Source organism: Neofelis nebulosa, chromosome 4 (genome assembly GCF_028018385.1).
Source record: "Neofelis nebulosa isolate mNeoNeb1 chromosome 4, mNeoNeb1.pri, whole genome shotgun sequence".
Lineage (NCBI taxonomy): Eukaryota > Metazoa > Chordata > Mammalia > Carnivora > Felidae > Neofelis > Neofelis nebulosa.
Window position 1 is genome coordinate 104,372,763 of NC_080785.1, and position 16,682 is coordinate 104,389,444.

Here is a 16,682-nt window from a genome sequence, read left to right on the forward strand (position 1 = left end):
CAGGTGGTTGGTGCCCCTCCCTTCCCCCCGGCTTGCACCTGCAGCGGTTGCCCCCATCTCCAGGTAAGCCCTGCCTCTGCGTGGGTGCACTTGCCGTCCTGCACGGTGGCAGCTGTGACGGTGACCCCCCGCTGATCCCAGGCCGCTCGTCCACCCCAGTCCCCTTCTCTGGGGTGACACCACCCTCTCTGGGCTGCCCGTGGGGCCACTCAGATATGCCCTCGGGGGCTTCTCCCCTCGCTGGCTGAGCCCTGCAGGGGCACTTCCTCGGCCGCCACCTCGGTGTTCCGGGGAGGCCACCGCACATCTTTTTATCCGGACTCTCCTGTCAAATCCAGCCTTCCCTCCACAGAACAGGATGCCCCCTTGTCCCTGCGGCCACCGCCTTGTCTTGGGAGATTTGCTGTCCCATGTCTGTTCTCTGAGACTCCCTGTTGGAGGGTGGCTGAGCCCTCAGCTGCGCGATGGGGGGCCAGGCGGAGGCGTCCTCTCTGGTGACACCTCCTGCCGCTGCCCACCGTGTGCATACAGCCCTCCCGTCACACGGGCACGTTCCCCACTCGCTGCGTCATCGCTCACCGGGTCATCGCTTGCCTCCTTCAGCCCAACAAAGTCAGGAGCGAGACGAAGGAGCTGCGGCTGCTGTGTGCCGAGGACGAACAGGGCAGAACTTGCTGGATGACGGCGTGCAGGCTCCTCAAGGTGCGTGGCGAGTCCTCCCGGCGTCCCGGCAGCCCGGCGCGCCCGCACGTCTGTCCGGACAGGGTCTCGAAGCTTCTCACAGAGGCTTCACGTTCGAGAAGTCGGAGCCAGGGCGCCTGCGTGGCTCAGTCAGCTCAGCGTCTGACTGGTGACTTTGGCTCAGGTCATGATCTCGCAGTCCACAAGTTCGAGCCCCACGTCGGGCTCTGTGCTGACAGCTCAGAGCCTGGAGCCTGGAGCCTGCTTTGGATTCTGTGTGTCTCTCTCTCTGCCTCTTCCCCGCTCACACTCTCTTTCTCTCAAAACTAAATAAACGTTAAAAACGTGTTTCTTAAAAAAAAAATTTTTTTCTTTAATTATTAAAAAACAATAAGAAAAAGACAAACTAGTTAGATCTATAAGTCAAAGAGAAGTTGTTCCAGCGAATTATTGGAACTGCGAGCAGTATTGGGGCCTCCTGAAGAGAGAGAATGTACATTTTCTTTCTTTGGCCTTAATTTCATGGTCTTTTTATGCTGTTTTGAAAGGGATCCTTAGATCATTGATTTTAAGGCTTAACATTCTCAACTGTGTTTCAGACTAGAACTCTGCCTCTTAAATTCTAGCTTAGTTGCTGTTTGTCACGTTTGTGTAATTACTGGCTTCAAAACTAATACGTACATACATGTACATGCACACTGCACACACGTATCCGTTTAGAGAAACACATATGCACGTGTACACGCGTGTGCGTGTTATTAGCTCAGACAGTGTCAGAGTAATTTACGCCTTCTTCATATTGATTCTTTGGTCCTTCCGAATTATTATGCTTTATTATCTGCATCAGGACTTCCTGCCTCAAAATCTGACCCATATGACGTTATTCTCACTACCTCAGTGTTTTCTGCTTAGTGTTCACACGGCTTTTCTCTTCCCCTCGTCTCTGCTGCCTTTCCGGGTCCTTACGCTTAGAGCTTGTCTCTGTTACAAACGTAACGTGATTGTCTTTCTCCTCTGGTAATCTTCATGTTCTCATTGGAGTGTTTGTTGGGAAGCATAGCATTTCGATTATTAATATTTGTGCTTAAGTTCACCACTGAATATTTTCACTTCGTCCTGCCAGCCTGTCTTCTCCATTAAAAAAAAATTTGGTTGGGGGGGGGGCAGAGGAGACTCCTCAATTATTTTTTTTTTATTTTTTTAATTTTTTAAAGTTTATTTTGAGAGAGAAAGGTAGTGCGAGCAGGGGAAGGGCAGAGAGAGAGGGAGGGAGAGAGAATCCCAGTCGGGTTCTGCACTGTTAGCGCAGAGCCTGATGCGCAGCTCGATCTCACGCACTGCGAGGTCATGACCGGAGCCAAAATCGAGAGTCGGAGGCTTAACCGACTGAGCCACCCAGGCGCCCCTATCCGGCACTTTTATTCTGGAACCGAGGACACACTGTAGGGTTGGAGCTGGGAACGCGTCACCCACCCTGCAGGAGACAGAAGGGAAGTGCAGCCCTCTTGGTAGCCTTGTCCTCACCTACTCCTTTTCCTTGTCTGTGTGGTGGGAGCGGGGAACTGGAGCATAGGCTGGGCGGCCGCAAGCATGGGGGACCCTGCTTCTCGCCAGGGCACAGGCAGCGTGACCCAGCGAGCCGGTCGGGCAGTGAGCCTGGTGCTTGGGAAGAACGCCGTTGGGAACAGGTTGTGTGCCTTCGAATGCAGATTCCTTACTTTACCAGGATCCTGAGCAACTTGCCTCCCTTCCCTGTTCACATCTGTTGTCAGACGGGGACAGAGGACACATTCCCTAAAAAGGAGAGTCTCGAACGAGACAGCAGCATAAAGCCTTTGGGACCATACTTGGCCCATAGCAGCATTCAGTAGGGTTCATTGTTCTCAGTTGATTACATTGTCACTGCCTGCTTATCCCTTGCCCAACAACATGAGCAAGCCAGTCAGCCACTGGCATCTGGGGGGTGGGGGGCGGGTGGTGGTGACAGTCACGCAGGACCCAGGCAGTGTGCCGCATTGCACATGTGTCCGTCGGCTCACAGAGGCGGCTGGGGCACCGCTCAGCACTGCCCTTCGCCACCATGGGTTTGCCACGTTCCGGGGCTTGTGGGGCTCACGCGGCCCCTGTGACCGACTCTGGCCTTTCCTCCGCAGTACGGGATGCTCCTGTACCAGAACTACAGGATCCCGCCACAGAGGAAGCCCCTGCTCCCCTCCTTCTCAACGCCAGTGGTGAGTCTCTGGAAGGCATCACAGTGCTTTGTACCCAGATGGTTTCAGGCGAGGTTGCTTGGAAAAGCTTCAGAATGAGCTCGTGCATCTCAGGGAAGCTGGTCTACACTACCCATTCCCTTGCCCTGGAGGCGGATCTTGTCTTCTCAGCAGCGTGACTGCTGGGGACCGACCCCCCGCCCCTCCACCATCCTGCATGCCCCTGAAGCCTATTCAGGGAGGTGACTCTGTTCAAGTGGTCAGAGACTGTCACCGGCAATGTCCGGCTCTCACCCCTGTTCAGCCGTGGCGCCCGTGGGTGCTGTAGACCGTTACGCGAGAACCTTCCCTGGTGGGAACCTAGAGATCATCGTGAACGTCCTTGTTCCCGGGACATACTCCACTTCCCAAAGTGCAGGAACGACTTGGTCCTCTCCAAACCCAATCTTAAAGCTCCTTCAAGTCCGTGCCTGGGAGACGTCGTAGGTCACAGGGGGGTCCGCGCCTCACCCTGAATCAGGACTTGGTGTCTGGTGAGGGCTGAGCTCCCCACGGCATTCCCACCCCTTGATGTGTCCTGGCCCGGGCAGGTCACCTGTGAGGGACCCCACAGTCCAAGCCCTTCGGCACCCGCAGCCTCACCAGCGGCATTAGAGGCCACAAGGGACTGGAGCGTTTCTCCTTCTCCTCAAGAGAAACCAAAGCCATCCTTAGCTCCAGAGTGCGCCCCACTTCCGAACCCTGGAGTGGGGAGGTGGGACATTGCCATCACCCTTTCCTGGCCACCTTTAGGACAGTGTTGTGTTCCCATGTGCGGCTGAGGCCTCCTTCCCTACGTCGTAGGAACTTGCCCTTTCCTTCCAGCGCAGCGTCTCTGAGAACTCCCTCGTGGCCATGGATTTTTCCGGGCAAACAGGAAGAGTGATCGAGAACCCGGCCGAAGCCCAGAGTGCAGCCCTGGAGGAAGGCCACGCCTGGAGGGTAAGGGCAGGCCCCCTCGTGCGTGGCACCCCCCGCTGGTCTCCCCAAAGAGTGATCCTCTCTGGGGGTGTCGTCAGGGGAGGGGAGGGCGGCCTCTGAGGCTCAGATGGGGGGAAGCAGTTGGCGCGTGGGGTCTCCTCCGTGTCCCCAGCGTCCATGCGCCCCACTGGCTCCCGGAGGAGGCGCGGGACAGGAGCAGAGCCCTGTGACCTCTTGGGTCCCGCTCGGAGCTGCTCTTGCTGGTGGGCGGTCTGTGGCCATGTGTGGGCAGCACGGAGCCCACCCTGATGAGGCCGACAGATGTTGCACATCGTGGCTCGGCAACTAACCAGCTTCATGGGCCCGGACGGTCTCCTCCCTTGAAGGCTCACGTTCTGACTTCCAGAAATCAGAACATCACCCTGACTGCAGACTTTCTAAGATTTACACACAACATGTGAACCATGAACCCACCGCTCTGGCTCAGAAAGTTCCGTGAACCTGAGCTTCAGAGCGTGTGGAGAACTTTCTGGAGCCCGTGTTTCCAGGCCTGCCTGAGTTCAGTGGCTCAGGCTTTTTTTTCCCAAAACTTACCAGGAATTTCACTGCGTGTGCCTTCCGAATCCCCCGGGATGCTTCTGTTTTTAAAACCGTGGTCAGGGGTTGCTTGGGTGTCTCCGTCGGTTGAGCGACTTCAGCTCAGGTCATGATCTCACAGTTTGTGGGTTCAAGCCCTGTGTCGGGCTGTGCTGGCAGCCCAGAGCCCGCTTCAGATCCTCTGCCCCTCCCACACTCCCACTCTCTCCCTCAAAAATGAATAAAAGACATTAAAAACAAAACAACAGTGGTCAGACACGGAGGGTGGCAGGTGGCTGTTGCTCCGTGGTCATCCTTCCCCGCCCCAGGTATGTGTCCTCGGTGGCTGGTGGGCTGCATCCGTCCACTGTCTTAGTGCTAACACGGGCATTTCTTCTGCAGAAACGGAGCACACGGATGAATATCCTCAGCAGCCAAAGCCCCCTCCAGCCGTCCACCCTGAGTACGGGTAAGCACAGCATGCCAGCCTGGGACTTTTCCTCGTAAAGCTCCCATTCCCCCACCTCCACCCCCCAAGCTTCTCCAAGCCTCCAGGCCCCACGGGCACCATGAGTGGTGCAGCTGTGGGCATCGGGCCCCCCGCCGATCACGAGTGCGCTGTGCCTTCACGGGAGCCATTCTGTGGACGGGCCAGGACCCTCCCCTCCTCTGTCTTCCCTCCCACAGTGATTCATCGGACACAGCACTGGTTTCACGGCCACATCTCCAGGGAGGAGTCACACAGGATCATTAAGCAGCAGGGGCTGGTGGACGGGTAAGGAGGTGCCGTCCGGGAGCGGGCATCTGCTGAGGTTTCATTGTGAGAGCATGTATTCTCAGAGATCGGGGTGGTGGGCAGTCCTTACAGCCTCCTGTGAAAGAGGAGGTGTGGCTCAGGGTCAGTGTGCGTCGGGCCGGGCACAGCCAGTGAGTGTGGCAGAGGGAGGATCGCAGCCCATCCTGTCCGCCCATCCATTACCAAGTTCTGCCTCTTGGCGGAAATACAGAGAACACGGCCAGTTACTATTTTTTGGGGGGGCGGGGGGGTAGGTATTTTGAGAGAAAGCATGTGAGCAGGGGAAGGGCAGAGAGAGAGGAGAGAGGGAATCCCAAGCAGGACCTACGCCATCAGCACAAGAGCCCGGTGTCGGGACTCGATCTCGCGGAACCATGAGATCGTGATGTGAGTTGAAACCAAGAGTCAGACGCTCGACTGTCTGAGCCACCCAGGCATCCCACAAGCCAGTTATTTTTCACTAATAAAGCAGTGGCAGTGGAAGAAAAATAGTTTTGCCCACCCCTTTCAGTGTGTGCATTTTATCAGCCAGCTTGTGCCGAGAACAAACAGCCACAGACTTTGGTGTCTTCGAGCTCACGGAGGGAGTCGGTGGAGCCTGTCCTCACGTGGGCCAGCCCGCGGGGGGTGGGTGTTGCTACTGGATGGGGAGATGGGCACGTGTGCCAATGGGTTATCCTGAGGTCACTCACACTGGAGCCGTCACAGGGGTCCCGGGAGTACGAGAGGTCAAACCCCAGTGCACAAGTACTTTTAAGGGCTAATATCCCATCGGCCGTGGCACCCCCCCCCCCAAGTCTTGCTCAGCATGGCTCTGGTTTCCCTGCCTTTCATCTTTTACAAGTTTAATTATGGGAATTTTAAAAAGTTACCCAAGGGAGAAGAGTATAATGAGCCCCCACTTAATCATTGCTGGTTTTATCAGTTCGCTAATTTCAGTTTGTCTGTTTCCCTTCCCACCATTGTTGGTTTCTCCTCCACTCCTCCTCCCTGGGTCCTTCTAGAATATTTTAAAATTAAAATCCCAGACATTCCACATTTTTACCAGTAAACGTAGTTAGTGTGTCTCTAAAAAATAAAGACCTCTGTCTTTTGACACAGCCGCAAAATCATTGTTACCCTTAATGCAATAAACAAGAATTCCTTAATATCTAAAATCCAATCTGTGTTCAAACTACCCTAATTGTTGCCAAAAAAAAAAAAAAAAAAAAAAAATCCTCTACATTGAGCTGGTTCAAATCAGGACCAACAAATTGCCTTTGGTTGCTAGATCTTCTGGGTCTCCTCAGATACCACCGTCTCCCTCTGCTTTTCTACTGTGGCTCTTTCTTGCGTGTCTGTGTGTGGGAGGAGCGGGTGGGTTGCTAGCCGTGCACTTGTGGTTCCTCGAATACCCTCTTCTGTCTCCCTTGTTCCCTGTCGCGCAGTAGATGGAACAGCACGTGAATGCACGTGTGTGTACATGTATGTATCTATATGCCCTTGTGTGGTAGTGTGTGTGTGTGTGTTTATACCTGTGTGTGTGAATGCACGTGTGTATGTGCATATATGTGTGTGTGTGTCTGTATGCCCTTGTATGGCTGTGTGTATGTGGGTACCTGTGTCTGAATGCACATGTGTGTGTACCTATATGTTTGTGTGCATCTATATGCCCTTGTGCGGTCATGTGTGTGTGTGTACCTGTGTGTGTGAATGCACGTGTATGTGCATGTGTATGTATGTGTCTATATGCACGTGTGTTCCTGTGCACCCAGATACACAAAATGTGTACGTGTGTATATGTGTGTGCACGTGCTTGTGTCCGCGTATGTATGCGTGGGCAGGTGTATGCACGCGCTCTCACGCCCCACCAACCCGCAGACTCCTGCAGAGGGCGAGCTCCCTGCCCCCTTCCCCTCTGCCCACAGCCCACCCCACAACCTGGAGAAGGATCTTTCCAGGGGCAAACCTACCTGTGTCTTCCCCTCTGCTAAAATACCCCTGGTGGCTCATGTCATTTCCTGCAGCATCTCTGGCTCTGTCCCCGACCCTCCCCACCCCTACCCCTCCACAGCCCCCTGTCTCCACCTCCCTCTGTCTGTACCCCACTCCTCCACTGGCGGAAGGAAACTTCTTTGTCCAGATTTGAGTTCTTTGTAGCTTTCCCTTCCCCCAGGGCAGAGAGAGGGGTCCCGTCCCGGGGCTCATGCAGCACTGTTCAGAGCCCTAGCAGTACTCGCCAGCCACGGAGGAATATCTGTTTACACCTCCTCAGATTTGACCAGTGCCCCTGTCAATCCTGGAAGCCAAGGTTCGTCCGTGGCTTCTGCTAGCTGTGTGACCCTGGGGAACCTGCTGACTTCTCTGTGTCCCACTTTCCACATCATGAAGTGAGGACAGGGGCGCCCGGGCGGCTCAGTCGGTTGAGCGTCCGCCTCTTGGTGTCAGCTCAGGTCATGAGCCCGGGGTCGTGGGATTGAGCCCTGCCTCACAGTGTGGGGCCTGCTGGGGCTTCTCTCTCTCCCTCTTCCCCTCCCCTGCTCACATTCTCTCCTCCTCTTTCTCAAAGAAAAAAAAGAAAGAAATGAGGACGTTGACAGGGTCACCATTGGGGCTGAATGAGTCCATGTGTGCAGTGACTGTGACCGTGCTGTGACCCCGATCACGGTCAGGCCCTGGCACAGCCCGCTAGCTCCTGGGTCTCCACGAGCGCACTGGTGAGCACATCTGAAGGGGCTCCCCCCTGTACCTCGTCCTCACCACGTTCCTCTCTGTGCTGCATTCAAGACTTCCTGACCCAGCCGCGTGTCGTGACACACAGTCTTCCCCGCGGCCTGTCTTTACGCAGGGTCTGGGGTTTGCTGGTGGTGATCACTGTCCCCTCGGCCTCCCGCGGGCCGTGCGCTGTCGTGCGCGGGTCCATTTTCCCAGCGGCCAGTCTCCTTGTCGGGGCTGCGGGACGGGCGTCATGGAGCTGATCCATGGCAGGTCTGGGAATCTTGCGGACTCCCAAGCCACGCGCTCTTCAGCCCACAGGCTCTGAGTTAGTAATCACTGCCGGCAGGTGGCTGTTGGGCATGACCTGTAAAACCCAAGCCTTTGGGGTCGCCTCAGGATTTCCCCGGGTCGAGCCCAAACACAGGCAGTGGGACAGTGCCCATTCCCCTGGCTACTCTGGGGCCATGAAGTGACAGGGAGCTAACTAAGGTGACAGAGACACTGAGCTTTCCCTGTCAGACAGCCTGGAGCCCTAGAAGCTCCTGGGCTTCTCCGGAAGGATGGATTCTTTGGAACAAAATCACCCCGAAGGCAGATCTTTGACGTAGACAAAGAACCGGGTGTGCGGTTCTGCCCAGGGGAGGGGGTAGGCCCCCTGGCCCCCTCGAGGTGCTGTGTGACGCCCACACCCCACGTGGGTCCTGCGATTCTTAGCACCGTCCCCCCCTGCCCACCCCTTGAGTCGTGGGACGCAGCTCTGGCTGGCGTCTCCCAGATGGTGTTCTGAAGAACATGCCTTCTGGAAATTCTAGAACACAGCGTTATGTGGTCCCCGTAAGGCTGGAAAACTGAGCTGGAGCCCCCAGGCGCTCACAGTGAATGTTCCCATTTTTTTTTTTTTAAAAATTTTTCAACATTTTTTATTTATTTTTGGGACAGAGAGAGACAGAGCATGAACGGGGGAGGGGCAGAGAGAGAGGGAGACACAGAATCGGAAACAGGCTCCAGGCTCCGAGCCATCAGCCCAGAGCCTGACGCGGGGCTCGAACTCACGGACCGCGAGATCGTGACCTGGCTGAAGTCGGACGCTTAACCGACTGCGCCACCCAGGCGCCCCTGAATGTTCCCATTTTAAAGGCTCTGAGAAGACCCGTAGTAAAATAAAACATTTACTTGCTTCTTTAAAAAAATACTAATTTTTGAGAGAGAGAAAACACCACCAGGAGAGGGGCAGAGAGGGAGAGAGAGAGAGAGAGAGAGAGAGAGAGAGAGAATATCCCAAGCAGGCTCTGCACTGTGAACACAGAGCCCGACGCAGGGCTGGATCCCACGACCCTGGGATCATGACCTTGAACCGAAATTAAGAGTCGCTTAACCGACTAAGCCCCCCAGGCGCCCCTTCTTGGCCTCTTTGATACAGGACTTTCCAGTCTAGTTAGCTGCTTTCCATCTTAACATTTCAGTCTGATGATGGCTTCAGTGGTGACTCAGAGTTTGGTTTTAATACCTTTGAAAAGCAGGCTTAGGTCTGTGTCGCTTGGATGCTGGCGTTGGGACATTTTTCTCTTCCTTTCTCAGGTGCGTTAACGGTCTTTGCAGCCATGCCAGGTGTGCTCATGTGAAAGCAAAGACCAGTCCTTCTTTGTGCTTTTCTGATTTGTATGTGTTTGTTTTTTTTTTTATCTTGAAATAAATTCCAAATCGTGGAAAAGTTGCCAGAGGAACGTAATGAATTCCTGTACGCATTTTCTCAGATTTCCCAGCCGTCTACACGGTGGCCCGTTTGGTTTATCATAGTCTCTCTCCTCCCCTCCCTCCTCCTTTTTTTGTCTGAACCATTTGGGAGTAAGTTACAGCATGATGTCCCTTGTCTCCTACTTATCCCAGTAGGAAATTTCTAAGAACAAGGACTTGTCTTATTACATAACCAGAGTACCGTTAGAAAAACCAGGAACTAGGGGCATCTGGGTGGCTCAGTCGGTTAAGCGTCCGACGTCGGCTCAGGTCATGATCTCTCAGTTCGTGAGTTCTAGCCCCGCGTCGGGCTCTGCGCTGACTGCTCGGAGCCTGGAGCCTGCTTCCAGTTCTGTGTCTCCCTCTCTCTCTCTCCCCCCGTCCCCTGCTCATGCTCTGTCTCTCTCTAAAAAATAAACATTTTTTTAAAAATTAAAAAAAATTAGGAAGTAAACATCCGTGTGGTTCTGGTATCCAATATGCACGCTTATTCCAACTTTTCCTAGTGGTTCTGATTACATCCTTTGTGGGAAAAGAAAAAAACCCTTAATTCTAAACACTCCCTACACGGTGTATCTCTTTAGCCTTTCTGTCCTTTGTCGACACTTGGTCTGGGAAGAAGCCAGGAATTGCAGAGTGCCCCTTGGCTTGAACACGTCTGGTCGCTCGGGGTTCAGCTGGTCACCACTTTGCAGGAAGGGACATCGAGTCACTGGTGGTGCACAGTCAGGAGGATTGTCTCATTCCCGGTGCAGGTGCCTCAGATGCTTGGTGGTGACGGTATTGACCGGGTTTCTCTGACGGACGGTCACTGTGTTTCCCTTTGTAATAAATACGTATTAAGGGGATGATGGTTTGAGACTGAAAAGACTGTTTTTCACCAATTTTCATCTGCTGATGTTCACTCCCATTAACAATCATCTTGATCGGTGGTAACCTGCTAGACGGTTTCTAACCCATCGTTCCTGACCTAGTTAGCTTCCTTTCTGCTCTCAGGAAGGGCTTTCTCCTCTCCGCTGTTAATTTCGTCGTCTGTTTATTTGTAATATCTGTATATACTCACGGATTCCTGTTTTATCCTCTGGGTTATAACCTGTCACTTCTGATACTTAACCTCTGATGCTGCCTCCTGGATCATGACCCTTTGAACGTATTACTTTCCGGCACAAAATGTTCCAGCTACGTCATATTCTTTCCCTGCCGTGGCCTTAGAGTCCACTGCATCTCCAAGGAGCTCTGGGTCCTTTCAGTGCAGGGTGATATTCAGAAACCAGGCTGGATGCGAGGTCCCTGCAGCCACCGCAGGCCACCCGGATACTAAGGCATCGTGGCTGCAAGCCTGTCTTAGCAGCAGGAGCAGGGAAATGTGTGAGTGTGTGTATATGTGTATGCACAGGTGCACACATATACCTACGCGTCTAAAAAGTCTGCATTTTAAAAATTTACCATCAGCTGATCTTTTTCCATTCCCAGGCTTTTTCTCCTCCGAGACAGCCAGAGCAATCCAAAGGCTTTTGTGCTCACGCTGTGTCATCATCAGAAAATTAAAAATTTCCAGATCCTTCCTGTAAGTATCGGTCACATCACACCAAGCCTCGTTTTTGTCCGTTTTCTGGGTCCGTGCTTCCTGAATTTTCAAATTCCAAACGAACCAAACTGCAGATCGTCAGGCATCAGACAGGCCCAAGCTCACAAGAGGGATACTTGCAAGAGTCTCTGGAGAGGCCTGGTGTCTGACATTGGGGACGGCATTTCCGCAGAAATAATATTTAAAATGGCGGCGTTGCACTGAGGCCCACCCGCGTTGTAGCTGACTCGGCACCAATGGGGAAGAGCGAGGTCAGGTGGCGGGTGGACGTATGACAGAGCCTTGAGCCGGGGAGCCTGGCGCCGGGGCATGTATGGCACAAGACAGGGTTTTCACGGTAGGTTTGACTCTCCGCCACTCGAATCTGAGGATTGGTCTGATCTATGCTAGTGTGTACCTGGTGACCCAAGAAAGTTGTACAAACACTGACCCGTGGTCACATGGCCCCCAACGAGAAGTTGCATTGCACTTTCACTCGGTCCTTGGATCAGAAAACAGGAGCACTTCGGTGGCTCAGTTGGTTAAGCATCCAACTTTGGCTCAGGTCACGATTTATGGTTGGTGAGTTCGAGCCCCGCGTCAGGCTCTGTGCTGACAGTTCAGAGCCTGGAGCCTGCTTCAGATTCTGTGTCTCCCTTTCTGCTCCTCCCCGCTCACTCTCCATCTCTCTCTCTCTCTCTCTCTCTCTCTCTCTCTCTCTCTCTCTCTCAAAAATAAATAAACATTAAAAAGAAACAAAAAAAGAGTCTACCTTTGAACAGCTCTGAAAACATCATTACCAAATACATCAGTCAGCACCATTTTTTTAAAGAAAATTTTTGTTAGATTTTTCAAGCGTTAAGTTCTGTCTCTCTTTGGTGTTCCAAAGTTCAGATTCTAGTTCATGACTGAGCGCTTCTGTGGGAGATGGCTGTCTGCACCTCCATGAAGCCACCATTCAGTTGGGGATACTATATGCAAAACTGACATTAGGTGTTTTGCATAATTAAGTGATAGATTCTGCAGGTGGTAGTAACGTTCCTGAAATGTTTCCTGCGGGGCCCAAACGCAGGAAATATTCTGCCGAAAGAGGGGGATGACATCTTTTCCTGTCAGGGATTCATAGTCTGGCGGCCACGGAAAGTTCTAGAAGGCTCGACATAACCGAATGCATCTGTTTCACATTGTTGAGCCTGGTGTTTCCGAAGCTTGCCTGAGCCTAGGATTTTGGCATCCCAGGAGTCACACAGAGGCAGGAAACGTGGGCTGGAGAAGGTCTGGGCTGTCTGGGTAGCTTTTGTGGATCTGAGCAAGCCACCGGCCGGGCACGTCCTGTGGTGCCCTCGCCTCTGGCTGTGTTTCGATGCCTTCATTCTACAAATAAGGACAAGGAGAGCCCGAGGGCTGCCAGCGGCTCGCCCTGGACCCCAGTGGGAGGAAGGGACCGGGTCTGGCTCTGAGGCCAGGCTTCCCCAAGTCCATAAAGCATTCTGTGCAAACCTGGGAGTCGTCAGCCAAGGAGAAGTGCTTCGTCCATGGTTCGTTCTGTTTACCGCTGCCTCCTGTCGTGGACACAGACGTTCTCGTTCTCTTTGCCTGAGATCGAAAATCGAGTGAAAACGTATCTTACGGGTAGGCAGAGTGGGTAATGCCGTTCGCCCAAAGAACCCCAAATTCTAGAAGTTATCAGGGTAGCTTGAGACTTAGAGCAACAAGACTGCAGCCCCTGTGCTTGAAAACGGGGTGTGTTGTGCATCCAGCAGTATTTTGGAGTCAAGAAGAGGTTCTGGGTTTACCACTGAGACATTTCAAGCCAGTTTGCTCCATGAGGATGACAGCGCTTGCAGCCTTTTTTTAAAAAAATGTTTATTTATTGAGAGAGAGAGAGAGAGAGAATCCCGAGCGGGGTCTGCATGGTTAGCACAGAGCCCGACTGGGGGCTCAAACTCCCCAACTGAGAGATCATGACCTGAGCTGAAATCAAGAGTGGGAGCCTAACCCACTGAGCCCCCCCCCCCCCCCAGGCGCCCCAGAGCTCTGCAGTCCTTGAATGTCACCTTCGCAGAGTTCAACCTGGCGTCAGGAAAGTCGTTCGCTGTGGGAGGGACCGCGGAGTGCCCCCCCACCCCCCACCTTGATAAAAAATAGCCACCAAACACGCGGGGGGCTGGGGAGGCACTTTCCGCAGCTGCTCTTACCAGCGACACCTTGCGGTGACCCCACACTCGCGCCGCCTCGTTCCCCGAGGGGCGGCCGCTAACGTGGTGAGTGTTCTCATGTCCCCGTAGTGCGAGGATGATGGGCAGATCTACTTCAGCCTTGACGACGGGAACACCAAGTTCTCCGACCTGATCCAGCTCGTGGACTTCTACCAGCTCAACAAAGGAGTCCTGCCTTGCAAACTGAGGCACCACTGCATCCGCGTGGCCTTATGACCTCACACTGACTCTCGGCGGAGCCTGGAGGAAGCTGACACTGGAACGAGGGAAGGGGATGTACGTCGCGAAGAGCACACGTCTGTTGTTCTGCACCCTGGGGAGGGCGGGGGGTGGGGGGGTGGGTCCGTCGGGGCCGGCCGCCCGGGATGGACCGGTCGCTGGACTGGACGGTGATTTGCTGCTGCGGAGCCGGCAGGAGCGTCTCCCTCCGCACCGGCGAGATCAGGGAGGCGCCGGAGAGCAGGTGCAGGTGGGAGTGAAAACCGGAGCGATGGTCTCGGCTGGGCCACGTCGGAACCAGAACCGGAGACGAGTAATTGGAAGTGAACTCTTGCCCTGGAATAATCTTGACAATTAAAACTGATATGTTTACTTTTTTTTGTATCGATCACTTTTTGCACTCCTTCTTTGTTTTCAATATTGTACTCGGCCTCTGTCAGAGGGGGTGTGGCGTCCAGTGTGCAGGCTCCAGAGACTGGCTGCGGGGGGGCCCCCCACCGCCGGTTGTTGCCGGAGGGTGGTGCCGGCCCTGTGCAGTTGCCGGAGGCGGATTCGGCTCCCAGGTCACAAACCACCCCCAGCCCCTCCCAGAATACTTGAAGAGCTTTTTTAAAAATAAATAAAAGGTGTCACCTGTGGTAGGCATTTGGCACGTTTTGTGGACCCAGGCAACCACGTCTGTCGATCATTCCCCTATGCACAGATGTCCTGCACACCTGTTACCTGTGTGTCCTATCCTCCACAGTTCAGGAGACCTGGGTTGTTTGTTTGTTTGTTTGTTTGTTTGTTTTGGAAAATGCTCTGTTCCACAACACGGCAGCTGGCCCCTTAGCTGGACGCGGGGAGCGTCCCTGGGACACACCGGGCACCCAGGGCCAGCCGCTGGGGGGCCCCCTTTCAGCCTGTTCTAGGGCGATCGCTGCCTTACTCTTCACCCCCCCCCCCCCCCCCCACCGTGGCTGGGTCCCTTCCTGGCTCTTGTCCCTCCGGGGGTTGAAGGATCTAAAAGGAAAATGGCACTTGGTTGACTTCCCGCTGTGGCCGGGGGGGTTTCCATGGTGATAAAGACGGAAACATTGGAAAGGGCATGTCTGCAGCCTGGCATTTAAAGGTCTTCGCTCCATAGCCTCCATTCTGCTGAAAACCCCCTTGAGCCGGTGCACGCGGGGGCTCCCCCTCAGACGGCTGGCGTTCAGAAGTACCTCACAGCAGTCATAGGCATTGAAAAGTCTTATCAACGCACCCTGTTTACCTCTCTAGGGGGCTGAGTCCCACGGGGGGCAGGGGGCTGGAGTGTCCCTCCGCACGCCCCTTAGCAGAGTCACCAGGTGTGAGAGTGGCCGTGTCCTTTCCTTTGGTCTCTGCAGAGCAGAAAGGTCTTCCTTGACAGGCGTACAGACTAGTGTGGTGAAAATGGTCCTCTTTTCTGAGATCAGTCACCACACGTGACTGGTCCTCTGGATGGGTACCAGCCACTAGGTGGCCTGGCCCTGACCCAGCACCATGCCCCTGGAGGAATGTGCCCATGGTGTGGGACACATGTGGCCGGCTTCAGTGACACAGATGCCCTCGAAGGAACTCTAGGGTTTAGAAACACTGTATTTCGCTTTACAGGTCTCACTCTACTCGTCTTCCATGAAACGTCTACTTACACAAATACAGACTTTGTGGTAAAACGTTTTGAACCATAAGCGCTCAGCTGCGTTCTCTTCTTTCTGTAGCCACTTCTGTCTTTCAGACTATTGACAAGTAGGTAATTCTCAAGTCCTACCTGGCGGCGAGCTTCCGGGGCCCTTCACCTTGGATCGGCTCTTTATTCGCACCGTTCGACATTTTTCTTTTCACCGGTTGGAAGCTGAACCTTAAAAAAGTTCTGATTTCTTTTTCCTTTTTTTTTTTCTCTCTACATAGACCAGTAAGACGAGACTCTCACGGCCCTCTCCGATAGACAGCATCCACAGCATTTTGTATTTATAAACCTGCCTTTTATGTAAAAGGAAGACAAAAGCTGGCCTCTGATGCACAGTCTGTGTGTCGCTGGTTTGACGTAGTCTTTTGGACCTCCTTGGCCGCGGTCAAGTGCTGGAGGGTGGGACCCCCACCCCCCAGTCTGCAGCTGTCTCACTGCTGGGCCTGGTGGCTGGGAGTTCCCCCCCCCGAAAGCAGCCGGTCCCTCAAGGATGTGGGCGTCCGGCCCGGCCACTCAGGGGCTGAAGGACGTTCAACTTTTATTTTTATATTTAGATGACATGAATGTAAACGGGACAGCTCAGGGTCATTTTAGAGCCTGTTGACTTTTTAATCTCTCTGCCTGTGATTTTCCTCTCCGAAGTCGAAAACCCCACATAGCAACCTGGACTTTCTTGGGAAGGAAATACCAAATGCCTCGGGGATTCAAGGTTCATGGGTGAGCTCTGTTCCCTTCGGTCGTTAAGTTCTAGAATGTTGTTTTGTTCGCTAAACCGTGAAGAAATACGTGCCTCAGTCTAGCTGTTTGGTCCTCTCTTTTCTGCACTTAATACCTGACGGTTTGACCAAGAGACTCACCTTTGCGGGGCGGGACCTGCTCGAGGTGGATGGTGATGTCACAGCACAAGCAGTGGTCTGACCTGTAAACATTTTCAGGGAATGCAGAAAGGGTTCAGGGACAAAACCTTTATTCCACGTGCTTTGCTCCTTTCTGTACATAGCTCTGCGGCTTGTGAACCTAATTGTAAACGTTCAGGTATTTTTGTACAAATAAGGGACTTGACGTTCTGTTTCTTGTAATTAGAAATAAACATTACTGTAGCGTTCTTCATTTTCCACGGCTCGTGTGTCTGTTTCTGTGTTTTGAAACCCTCCAGCTGGGAAGCCCCTAAAAACCTTTGGAAATCACATAGACTACCAGCAGTGTGTTTCTTGGCGCTGGTCAAACACGAGTTGGAAAGGAATTGACGTGTGACGCATGAGCCCGCATGGCCCTGTTGAGAGACTCTGGACTCCGGTGACACAGGCCAGGTGCCTCCGTGTTGGTGCCAGGA

At 53.6% G+C, this 16,682-nt stretch overlaps 1 protein-coding gene across 8 annotated transcripts in view; it reads left to right on the forward strand.

Moving 5' to 3' along the window:
* GRB10 (growth factor receptor bound protein 10) overlaps nucleotides 1-16,454 on the forward strand; it is a 183,395-nt gene extending 166,941 nt beyond the window's left edge. For all 8 annotated transcript variants that reach the window (XM_058725536.1, XM_058725535.1, XM_058725529.1 and 5 more), the window contains 7 exons: nucleotides 604-702; nucleotides 2,835-2,912; nucleotides 3,756-3,872; nucleotides 4,830-4,896; nucleotides 5,115-5,202; nucleotides 11,128-11,221; nucleotides 13,510-16,454. In XM_058725536.1, the coding sequence (XP_058581519.1) occupies nucleotides 604-702; nucleotides 2,835-2,912; nucleotides 3,756-3,872; nucleotides 4,830-4,896; nucleotides 5,115-5,202; nucleotides 11,128-11,221; nucleotides 13,510-13,656 (690 nt within the window). In that variant the 3' untranslated portion in view covers nucleotides 13,657-16,454. The remainder of the gene's footprint in view (nucleotides 1-603; nucleotides 703-2,834; nucleotides 2,913-3,755; nucleotides 3,873-4,829; nucleotides 4,897-5,114; nucleotides 5,203-11,127; nucleotides 11,222-13,509) is intronic.
* The last annotated feature ends 228 nt before the right edge of the window (nucleotides 16,455-16,682 follow it).